The sequence below is a fragment of the Oncorhynchus mykiss genome, chromosome 31 (assembly GCF_013265735.2).
Source record: "Oncorhynchus mykiss isolate Arlee chromosome 31, USDA_OmykA_1.1, whole genome shotgun sequence".
In the NCBI taxonomy this organism is placed as follows: Eukaryota; Metazoa; Chordata; class Actinopteri; order Salmoniformes; family Salmonidae; genus Oncorhynchus; species Oncorhynchus mykiss.
Window position 1 is genome coordinate 17,483,634 of NC_050571.1, and position 12,374 is coordinate 17,496,007.

The 12,374-nt window shown below is 45.1% G+C and overlaps 1 protein-coding gene across 1 annotated transcript in view; it reads right to left on the minus strand.

Annotated features, from left to right (window-relative positions):
- gpc3 (glypican 3) overlaps window positions 1-12,374 on the minus strand; it is a 358,923-nt gene that overhangs the window by 133,725 nt on the left and 212,824 nt on the right. Inside the window, exon 6 of the mRNA XM_036969955.1 lies at window positions 8,604-8,712. Coding sequence (XP_036825850.1) covers window positions 8,604-8,712 — 109 coding nt within the window. The remainder of the gene's footprint in view (window positions 1-8,603; window positions 8,713-12,374) is intronic.

Sequence of the window (12,374 nt, forward strand, 5' to 3'; positions counted from 1 at the left end):
ACACCAGACCCTGGTTATAGTCTATAAGCTGACAGAGTAACTGTATAACACCAGACCCTGGTTATAGTCTATAAACTGACAGAGTAACTGTATAACACCAGACCCTGGTTATAGTCTATAAGCTGACAGAGTTACTGTATAACACCAGTTCCTAGTTATAGTCTATAAGCTGACAGAGTAACTGAATAACACCAGACCCTGGTTATAGTCTATAAGCTGACAGAGTTACTGTATAACACCAGTTCCTAGTTATAGTCTATAAGCTGACAGAGTAACTGTATAACACCAGACCCTGGTTATAGTCTATAAGCTGACAGAGTAACTGTATAACACCAGACCCTGGTTATAGTCTATAAGCTGACAGAGTAACTGTATAACACCAGACCCTGGTTATAGTCTATAAGCTGACAGAGTAACTGTATAACACCAGACTCTGGTTATAGTCTATAAGCTGACAGAGTAACTGTATAACACCAGACCCTGGTTATAGTCTATAAGCTGACAGAGTAACTGTATAACACCAGACCCTGGTTATAGTCTATAAGCTGACAGAGTAACTGTATAACACCAGACCCTGGTTATAGTCTATAAGCTGACAGAGTAACTGTATAACACCAGACTCTGGTTATAGTCTATAAGCTGACAGAGTAACTGTATAACACCAGACCCTAGTTACAGTCTATAAGCTGACAGAGTTACTGTATAACACCAGACCCTGGTTATAGTCTATAAGCTGACAGAGTAACTGTATAACACCAGACCCTGGTTATAGTCTATAAGCTGACAGAGTAACTGTATAACACCAGACCCTGGTTATAGTCTATAAGCTGACAGAGTTACTGTATAACACCAGACCCTGGTTATAGTCTATAATCTGACAGAGTAACTGTATAACACCAGTTCCTAGTTATAGTCTATAAGCTGACAGAGTAACTGAATAACACCAGACCCTGGTTATAGTCTATAAGCTGACAGAGTTACTGTATAACACCAGACCCTGGTTATAGTCTATAAGCTGACAGAGTAACTGTATAACACCAGACCCTGGTTATAGTCTATAAGCTGACAGAGTAACTGTATAACACCAGACTCTGGTTATAGTCTATAAGCTGACAGAGTAACTGTATAACACCAGACCCTGGTTATAGTCTATAAGCTGACAGAGTAACTGTATAACACCAGACCCTGGTTATAGTCTATAAGCTGACAGAGTAACTGTATAACACCAGACCCTGGTTATAGTCTATAAACTGACAGAGTAACTGTATAACACCAGACTCTGGTTATAGTCTATAAGCTGACAGAGTAACTGTATAACACCAGACCCTAGTTACAGTCTATAAGCTGACAGAGTTACTGTATAACACCAGACCCTGGTTATAGTCTATAAGCTGACAGAGTAACTGTATAACACCAGACCCTGGTTATAGTCTATAAGCTGACAGAGTAACTGTATAACACCAGACCCTGGTTATAGTCTATAAGCTGACAGAGTTACTGTATAACACCAGACCCTGGTTATAGTCTATAAGCTGACAGAGTAACTGTATAACACCAGACTCTGGTTATAGTCTATAAGCTGACAGAGTAACTGTATAACACCAGACCCTGGTTATAGTCTATAAGCTGACAGAGTAACTGTATAACACCAGACCCTGGTTATAGTCTATAAGCTGACAGAGTAACTGTATAACACCAGACCCTGGTTATAGTCTATAAGCTGACAGAGTAACTGTATAACACCAGACTCTGGTTATAGTCTATAAGCTGACAGAGTAACTGTATAACACCAGACCCTAGTTACAGTCTATAAGCTGACAGAGTTACTGTATAACACCAGACCCTGGTTATAGTCTATAAGCTGACAGAGTAACTGTATAACACCAGACCCTGGTTATAGTCTATAAGCTGACAGAGTAACTGTATAACACCAGACCCTGGTTATAGTCTATAAGCTGACAGAGTAACTGTATAACACCAGACCCTGGTTATAGTCTATAAGCTGACAGAGTAACTGTATAACACCAGACCCTGGTTATAGTCTATAAGCTGACAGAGTAACTGTATAACACCAGACCCTGGTTATAGTCTATAAGCTGACAGAGTAACTGTATAACACCAGACTCTGGTTATAGTCTATAAGCTGACAGAGTAACTGTATAACACCAGACCATAGTTACAGTCTATAAGCTGACAGAGTTACTGTATAACTGGGCTCTGGCTGGATGACTCAAGGACATTCAGAGACTTGTCCCGAAACCACTCCTGCGTTGTCTTGACTGTGTGATTAGGGTCATTGTCCTGTTGGAAGGTGAACCTTCGCCCCAGCCTGAGGTCCTGAGAGCTCTGGAGCAGAGTTTCATCAATGATCTCTCTGTACTTTGCTCTGTTCATCTTTCCCTTGATCCTCACTGGTCTCCAAGTCCCTGCGGCTGAAAAACTTCCCCACAGCATGATGCTGCCAGCACCATGCTTCACCGTAGGGATGGTGCCAGGTTTCCTCCAGACGTGACGCTTGGCATTCAGGCCAAATAGTTCAATCTTGGTTTAATCAGACCAGAGAATCTTGTTTCTCATGGTCTGAGAGTCTTTAGGTTTCTTTTGGCAAATTCCAGGTGGGCTGTCATGTGCCTTTTACTGAAGAGTGGCTTCCATCTGGCCCCTCTACCATAAAGGCCTGATTGGTGGAGTACTGCAGAGATGGTTGTCCTTCTTGAAGGTTCTCCCATCTCCAGAGAGGAACTCTGGAGCTCTGACAGAGTGACCATCGGGTTCCTGGTCACCTCCCTGACCAAGGCCCTTCTCCCCCATTTGCTCAGTTTGGCTGGGCGGCCAGCTCTGGGATGATGGAGGCCACTGTGTTCTTGGGGACCTTCAACGCTGCAGACATTTTTTGGTACCTTCCCCAGATCTGTGCCTCGACACAATCTTGTCTCGGAGCTCTATGGAGCTCCGAGAGAGAATGACAGAGAGACAGCTTTGAGAGAGAGAGCTTTGAGAGAGAGAGACAGGACTGAGAGTAGGAGGGGGTGGGGGAGCACTGAAATCTCACAACCAAAAATCTATCCTCTCCTCAGGGGAGGGACTAAGTGTGCATGAGGTAATGCAGAAAAAGTAATTGAGAAAATTACAGCGTCTCCCTGAGGTGGATCCCCCCACTCCCACACCCTCCCCTTTGAGGGGCTTGAGCTGGGGAAGAGAGGGGGCACAGTTCCTCCTTACATGTCCTTTCCCAGTTTGTTTGAACAGGAGAGAGATACAGTAATCCATTGAGACAGGCCTTCAGCACACAAGCACTAGCCCCTCTGATCGACGCAATCACGCACGCACACGCACGCACACGCACACACGCACACACACACACACACACACACACACACACACACACACACACACACACACACATACACACACACACACACACACACACACACACACACACACACACACACACACACACACACACACACACACACACACACAGAGGGAAGCTGACCTGACCTGGGCTCCCTGTAGAAGCAGAGGGGGGTTCAGTCCTGCATGTCAACAGCCAGAACCTTACAACAACAACCAGGGAGAACACAGATCTCATTGGCTGATACAACCAACTAGCTACTGAGTCAGACTGGGAGGGTATGGGCGGGCACCTGTTAGCACCCTCGGCTCCCTCTGAGGTGGGTTGTCATGGAAACGGAGGAACAGTTGGTATGTAGGGGGCCTTGATGACAGACAGCAGAGCCTTAGTCAGTGTGATGATGGTAGAGCTGGTCCTGTTGCCCGTCACAAAAACTTTGATCCCCACACTATCAGAATAGTCCAGGTAGCAGTGACCTAAATGATCGTAAGATGTTGTGCAAAAATTGAGCAATGTACAATATTTTGTTTTTTTTAATAGGTATGTAAGAATGTCTATCCAATAGTAATGTGTTTCTATGAGCAATGTTTTGAATTCTGTGTTGAAACATGTCTCCATGTCCTGATGTCCCGATGTCCTGATGTGTCCATGTCCTGATGTCTCCATGTCCTAATGTCTCTATGTCCTGATGTCCCGATGTCCTGATGTGTCCATGTCCTGATGTCCCTATGTCCTGATGTCTCTATGCCCTGATGTCCCTATGTCCTGATGTTTCTATGTCCTGATGTCTCCATGTCCTGATGTCTCTATGTCCTGATGCATCTATGCCCTGATGTATCCATGTCCTGATGTCTCCATGTCCTGATGTCCCTATGTCCTGATGTCTCCATGTCCTGATGTCCCTATGTCCTGATGTCTCTATGTCCTGATGTTTCTATGTCCTGATGTCCCTATGTCCTGATGTCTCTATGTCCTGATGTCTCTATGTCCTGATGTCCCTATGTCCTGATGTCCCTATGTCCTGATGTCCCTATGTCCCTATGTCCTGATGTCCCTATGTCCTGATGTTTCTATGTCCTGATGTTTCTATGTCCTGATGTTTCTATGTCCTGATGTTTCTATGTCCTGATGTCTCCATGTCCTGATGTCCCTATGTCCTGATGTCCCTATGTCCTGATGTCTCTATGTCCTGATGTCTCTATGTCCTGATGTCTCCATGTCCTGATGTCTCCATGTCTTGATGTCTCCATGACCTGATGTCTCCATGTCTTGATGTCTCTATGTCTTGATGTCTCCATGTCTTGATGTCTCTATGTCTTGATGTCTCTATGTCCTGATGTCTCTATGTGCTGATGTCTCTATGTGCTGATGTGTCCATGTCCTGATGTCTCTATGTCCTGATGTCTCTATGTCCTGATGCATCTATGCCCTGATGTATCCATGTCCTGATGTCTCTTTGTCCTGATGTCTATATGTCCCGATGTCTCTATGTCCCGATGCATCTATGTCCTGATGTATCCATGTCCTAATGTATCCATGTCCTGATGTCTCTATGTCCTGATGTCTCTATGTCCTGATGCATCTATGCCCTGATGTCTCTATGTCTTGATGTCTCTATGTCCTGATGTGTCCATGTCCTGATGTCTCTATGTCCTGATGTGTACATGTCCTGATGTGTCCATGTCCTGATGTCTCTATGTCCTGATGTGTCCATGTCCTGATGTCTCTATGTCCTGATGTGTCCATGTCCTGATGTAGCCATGTCCTAATGCCTCTATGTCCTGATGTATCCATGTCCTGATGTCTCTATGTCCTGATGTTTTCATGTCCTGATGTATCTATGTCCTGATGTATCCATGTCCTGATGTCTCTATGTCCTGATGCATCTATGCCCTGATGTATCCATGTCCTGATGTCTCTTTGTCCTGATGTCTATATGTCCCGATGTCTCTATGTCCTGATGCATCTATGTCCTGATGTATCCATGTCCTGATGTCTCTATGTGCTGATGTCTCTATGTGCTGATGTCCCCTGATGTCTCTATGTACTGATGTCTCTATGTGCTGATGTCTCTATGTGCTGATGTCTCTATGACCTGATGTCCCCTGATGTCTCTATGTGCTGATGTCCCCTGATGTCTCTATGTACTGATGTCTCTATGTACTGATGTCTCTATGTGCTGATGTCTCTATGTACTGATGTCTCTATGTGCTGATGTCTCTATGTGCTGGTGTCTCTATGTGCTGATGTCTCTATGTGCTGATGTCTCTATGACCTGATGTCCCCTGATGTCTCTATGTTCTGATGTCTCTATGTCCTGATGTCTCTATGTCCTGATGTCTCTATGTGCGTATGTCTCTATGTCATGATGTCCCTTGATGTATCTATGTCCTGATGTCCCCTGATGTATATATGTCCTGGTGTCTCTATGTCTTAATGTCTCTATGTCCCGGTGTGCCCTGATGTCTATATGCCCTGATATCTCTATGTGCTGATGTCTCTATGTACTGATGTCTCTATGTCCTGATGTCTCTATGTGCTGATGTCTTTATGCCCTGGTGTCTCTATGTACTGATGTCTCTATGCCCTGATATCTCTATGTCCTGATGTCTCTATGTGCTGATGTCTCTATGTGCTGATGTCTCTATGTGCTGATGTCTCTATGTACTGATGTCTCTATGACCTGATGTCTCTATGACCTGATGTCTCTATGTCCTGATGTCTCTATGTGCTGATGTCTCTATGTCCTGATGTCTCTATGTCCTGATGTCTCTATGTGCTGATGTCTCTATGCCCTGATGTCTCTATGTCCTGATGTCTCTATGCCCTGATGTCTCTATGTGCTGATGTCTCTATGACCTGATGTCTCTATGTGCTGATGTCTCTATGTGATGATGTCTCTATGACATGATGTCTCTATGACCTGATGTCCCCTGATGTATCTATGTCCTGATGTCTCTATGTGCTGATGTCTCTATGATCTGATGTCTTTATGCCCTGATGTCTCTATGTACTGATGTCTATATGCCCTGATATCTCTATGTCCTGATGTCTCTATGTGCTGATGTCTCTATGTGCTGATGTCTCTATGTACTGATGTCTCTATGACCTGATGTCTCTATGACCTGATGTCTCTATGTCCTGATGTCTCTATGTGCTGATGTCTCTATGCCCTGATGTCTCTATGTGCTGATGTCTCTATGCCCTGAAGTCTCTATGTCCTGATGTCTCTATGTGCTGATGTCTCTATGTACTGATGTCTCTATGTCCTGATGTCTCTATGTCCTGATGTCTCTATGTGCTGATGTCTCTATGCCCTGATGTCTCTATGTGCTGATGTCTCTATGCCCTGATGTTTCTATGTGCTGATGTCTCTATGTACTGATGTCTCTATGCCCTGATGTCTCTATGCCCTGATGTCTCTATGTCCTGATGTCTCTATGTGCTGATGTCTCAATGACCTGATGTCTCTATGTGCTGATGTCTCTATGTGATGATGTCTCTATGACATGATGTCTCTATGACCTGATGTCTCTATGTCCTGATGTCTCTATGTGCTGATGTCTCTATGTACTGATGTCTCTATGCCCTGATGTCTCTATGCCCTGATGTCTCTATGTCCTGATGTCTCTATGTGCTGATGTCTCAATGACCTGATGTATCTATGTCCTGATGTCTCTATGTGCTGATGTCTCTATGATCTGATGTCTCTATGACCTGATGTCTCTATGACCTGATGTCCCCTGATGTATCTATGACCTGATGTCCCCTGATGTATCTATGACCTGATGTCTTTATGACCTGATGTCCCCTTATGTCTCTATGTTATGATGTCTCTAAGGCTACCCAAAACGTTTGACCCAAGTTAAACAATTTAGAGGCAATGCTACCAAATACTAATTGAGTGCATGTAAACTTCTGACCCACTGGGAATGTGATGAAATAAATAAAAGCTGAAATAAAATCATTCTCTCTACTATTATTCTGACATTTCACATTTTTACAATAAAGTGGTGATCCTAACTGACATAAAACAGGGACTTTTTACGAGGATTAAATGTCAGGATTTGTGAAAAACTGAGTTTAAATGTATTTCCCTGTATGTAAACTTCTGACTTCAACTGTAGCTGCAGAGTAACCTGTATTCCATATGGCTGGGTCAGAACCAGATAGTTCTACAGAGTAACCTGTATTCCATATGGCTGGGTCAGAACCAGATAGTTCTACAGAGTAACCTGCATTCCATATGGCTGGGTCAGAACCAGATAGTTCTTCAGAGTAACCTGTATTCCATATGGCTGGGTCAGAACCAGATAGTTCTACAGAGTAACCTGTATTCCATATGGCTGGGTCAGAACCAGATAGTTCTACAGAGTAACCTGTATTCCATATGGCTGGGTCAGAACCAGATAGTTCTACAGAGTAACCTGTATTCCATATGGCTGGGTCAGAACCAGATAGTTCTACAGAGTAACCTGTATTCCATATGGCTGGGTAAGAACCAGATAGTTCTACAGAGTAACCTGTATTCCATATGGCTGGGTCAGAACCAGATAGTTCTACAGACTAACCTGTATTCCATATGGCTGGGTCAGAACCAGATAGTTCTACAGAGTAACCTGCATTCCATATGGCTGAGTCAGAACCAGATAGTTCTACAGAGTAACCTGCATTCCATATGGCTGAGTCAGAACCAGATAGTTCTACAGAGTAACCTGTATTCCATATGGCTGGGTCAGAACCAGATAGTTCAACAGAGTAACCTGCATTCCATATGAACAAGGGGTAGGGTAGAGGCTAGGCCCAGGGGTAGGGGCTAGGCCCAGGGGTAAGGGCCAGGCTCAGGGATAGGGGCGAGGCCCAGGGGTAAGGTCCAGGTTCAGGAGTAGGTGCCAGGCTCAGGGGTAGGGACCAGACTCAGGGGTAGGGGCTAGGCTCAGGGGTAGGGGCCAGGCTCATTGATAGGGGCCAGGCTCAGGGGTAGGGGCTAGGCCCAGGGGTAGGGACTAGGCTCAGGGGTAGGGACCAGACTCAGGGGTAGGGGCTAGGCCCAGGGGTAAGGGCCAGGCTCAGGGGTAGGGGCTAGGCTCAGGGGTAGGGGCTAGGCTCAGGGGTAGGGGCTAGGCCCAGGGGTAGGGGCCACACATGTGCCCTCCATCAACAGCCTGTTTTGACTGACCTGAGCATAAACATATATGAATGTACCCACAAACGCATAAACGCACACACACACACACAAGCAGACCACCTGGTTGATGTGTTTGAGTTTGTCGATGATCTGGGAGATGACTGGTTCAGGGGCTTTGATCTTAGGGTCAGGGCCATGAGGGTGAGAGCGCTTCACTGGGACAGGAAACCTGGAAAAGACAGAAAAAGAAAAGAAAAATGTAGGTTTCATCAGATACATTTTTGAAAAGCTGCGTTGTTCTGTTTGGTGTTAAATAAATCACATGAATGGTATGGTGAACAGGACATTTGACGACACTCCACAGACCAGTGCCCAATATGAAGCTCTATCGCCATCTAGTGTTGATAAGACGAATAAAAGCTCTTCAGGCAGGATTTTTAACAATTTAGAAACAAATCACCAGTAACTCGAGGTGCATTCATAAGTCAATAATTGAATATTATGTGTAAGATAAGATGATGCATGTTCATACGTCATATCCCCAATCTATCCTCCAGTCAGTTTACTACGGAGAGTAGTGAGAACATTTCATTTGATTTGATAGCCTGAATCACAGAATGGAAAGCCCCAGTCCCAGACGGATAAGATCCTGCAGAGGCGTAGTCAGAGGTAGATAGGTGGAGGAGGAAGAAAAATATGTTGGAACTCTTCCTCTGTGTTATATTGTACTGAAGCAGCCCAGGTTGGAACTCTTCCTCTGTGTTATGTTGTACTGACACAGCCCAGGTTGGAACTCTTCCTCTGTGTTATGTTGTACTGACACAGCCCAGGTTGGAACTCTTCCTCTGTGTTATATTGTACTGAAGCAGCCCAGGTTGGAACTCTTCCTCTGTGTTATGTTGTACTGACACAGCCCAGGTTGGAACTCTTCCTCTGTGTTATATTGTACTGAAGCAGCCCAGGTTGGAACTCTTCCTCTGTGTTATGTTGTACTGACACAGCCCAGGTTGGAACTCTTCCTCTGTGTTATATTGTACTGAAGCAGCCCAGGTTGGAACTCTTCCTCTGTGTTATGTTGTACTGACACAGCCCAGGTTGGAACTCTTCCTCTGTGTTATATTGTACTGAAGCAGCCCAGGTTGGAACTCTTCCTCTGTGTTATATTGTACTGACACAGCCCAGGTTGGAACTCTTCCTCTGTGTTATATTGTACTGAAGCAGCCCAGGTTGGAACTCTTCCTCTGTGTTAAATTGTACTGAAGCAGCCCAGGTTGGAACTCTTCCTCTGTGTTATGTTGTACTGACACAGCCCAGGTTGGAACTCTTCCTCTGTGTTATATTGTACTGAAGCAGCCCAGGTTGGAACTCTTCCTCTGTGTTATATTGTACTGACACAATGGCCCCACGCACGCAACCAGACAGGTGTGTTTACACAGCTGAATAGAAGAGGAACACCCCCCCCCCCCCCCCCCCCCCCAAAGGAATGAGAAACTGATTAAAGAATGACTGGCTCACACAGACTAAGGCATAGCTAGCTGCCTGTGCACCATCACGATAAGGGTGAAAATGATTGATGTTATCTTACAGTATATCCTCTCATAGCTGTCACGCATGCTCCCGCTCTCCCTTTCTGGAGCTCGAGGGAGCAAGGCTGCCCTTCATTACACACACCTGTTACCATCACTATGCGCAGCAGCGCTCATTGGACACACCTGGACTCCTTCCCGTTGTTGATTTCCCTGTCTATAACTGTCTGCTCCCCCGGTTGCTCCCTGTGTCTGCATCGTTACTTTGTCCTGTCTCCAGTTTCGATCCTCGCAGAGAGAAATGGCATCTTTTTTTTCTTCAGTTACCTGACTGATATTATCTCATAGAACAAAACATATCAGATCTCCTAAGCATGTGTTTACCTTATTTCCACGTTTATCCCAAAACTCTAACCCTAACTCATCCAAATGGCTGAACAAACCAGAGGTGAGTCATTTAATTCTTTTTAGGATTACAAGTTGGCGATCAAACTTTCATTGTGACAAATGTGTGTTTAAAAGGTGAGGACAATTTAACCAGCGAGGACAGTGATGGTTTGCTGAGAACAGGAAAGGAAAGTGATGGTTTGCTGAGAACAGGAAAGGAAAGTGATGGTTTGCTGAGAACAGGAAAGGAAAGGGATGGTTTGCTGAGAACAGGAAAGGAAAGTGATGGTTTGCTGAGAACAGGAAAGGAAAGGGATGGTTTGCTGAAAACAGGAAAGGAAAGTGATGGTTTGCTGAGAACAGGAAAGGAAAGGGATGGTTTGCTGAGAACAGGAAAGTCAAAAAGAGGTCAAAGGAAGAGGAAATGGAGTGTCTGAAGAAGCCAACAGCTGCAGGGAGGGGCGATGGCACAGTGTGAAGCCATGTGTCTATGACACACCCCCTCTCCTCCACCCCCCTCTCCCAACCCTTCTCTCACCAACCCTCCTCTCCCCTCCCCACTCCTCTCCTCCCTGCTCCATCATCCATCAACTCCTCATTAACACGGTGCCACCTAACTCATACTTTTCATTAAACCCTTAATTACATTTCCAATGTTATTTATCCTTCTAATCACATTAATAATAGAGACGTGATATACTACCAGCAGACAGAGGACATACTTTTGTGTATATATAGTGTATGTGGACAACCCCTCAAATGAGTGGATTCGGCTATTTCAGCCACACCCATTGCTGACAGGTATAAAATCGAGCACACAGCCATGCAATCTCCATGAACAAACATTGGCAGTAGAATGGCCTTACTAAAGAGCTCAGTGACTCTCAACGTGGCACCGTCATAGGATGCCGCCTTTCCAACGAGTCAAGTGCTGTTATTGTGAAGTGGAAATGTCTAGGAGCAACAACGGCTCAGCCGTGAAGTGGTAGGCCACACAAGCTCACAGAACTGGACCGCCGAGTACTGAAGCGCGTAGCATATCCTCTGTTGCAACACTCACTACCAAGTTCCAAACTGCCCCTGGAAGCAACGCCAGCACAAGAACTGTTAGTCGGGAAATTCATGAAATGGGTTTCCATGGCCGAGGTGTAAAGCTTGCCACCATTGGACTCTCGATCAGTAGAAACGCGTTCTTTGGAGTGAAGAATCACGCTTCACCGTCTGACGGACGAATCTGAGTTTAGGGGATGCCAGGAGAACGCTACCTGCCCCAAAGCATAGTGCCAACTGTAAGGTTTGTTCAAGGAGGAATAATGGTCTGGGGCTGTTCTTCATGGTTCCGGTGAAGGGAAATCTTAACACTACAGCATGCAATGACATTCTAGACAATTCAGTGCTTCCAACTTTGTGGCAACAGTTTTGGCATGACAATGTCCTTTTGCACAAAGTGAGATCCATACAGAAATGGTTTGTCGAGATCAGTGGGGAAGAACTTGACTGGCCTGTAGAGAGCCCTTACCTCAACCCCATCAAACACCTTTGGGATGAATTGGAACGCAGACTGTGAGCAAGGCCTAATAACCCAACATCAGTGCCCGACCTCACAAATGCTTTTGTGGCTGAATGCTGCGGGGACTTGCTTCCAATGTTCCAACATCTAGTGGAAAGCCTTCCCAGAGTGGAGGCTGTTATAGCAGCAAAGGGGGGACCAACTAAATATTAACGCCCTTTATTTTGGAATGAGATGTTGGACGAGCATTTTGTCGTGTAGTGTACTTTTGGTAGTGCAGGTCATGCTAGGCTGATGATGGCTGGTGATTAGATGTTAATAGCTATGATACATGCTATGGGCTAGGAGCTGCATCTCAGTGTTGCATAATGACACACAAAGAGCAAAGTGTGAATGAAGTGGTGGAAAATAAATAGAATTTGCACTAAGAAATTCTGCAATATTTAGATATGGACACAACTTGAATAT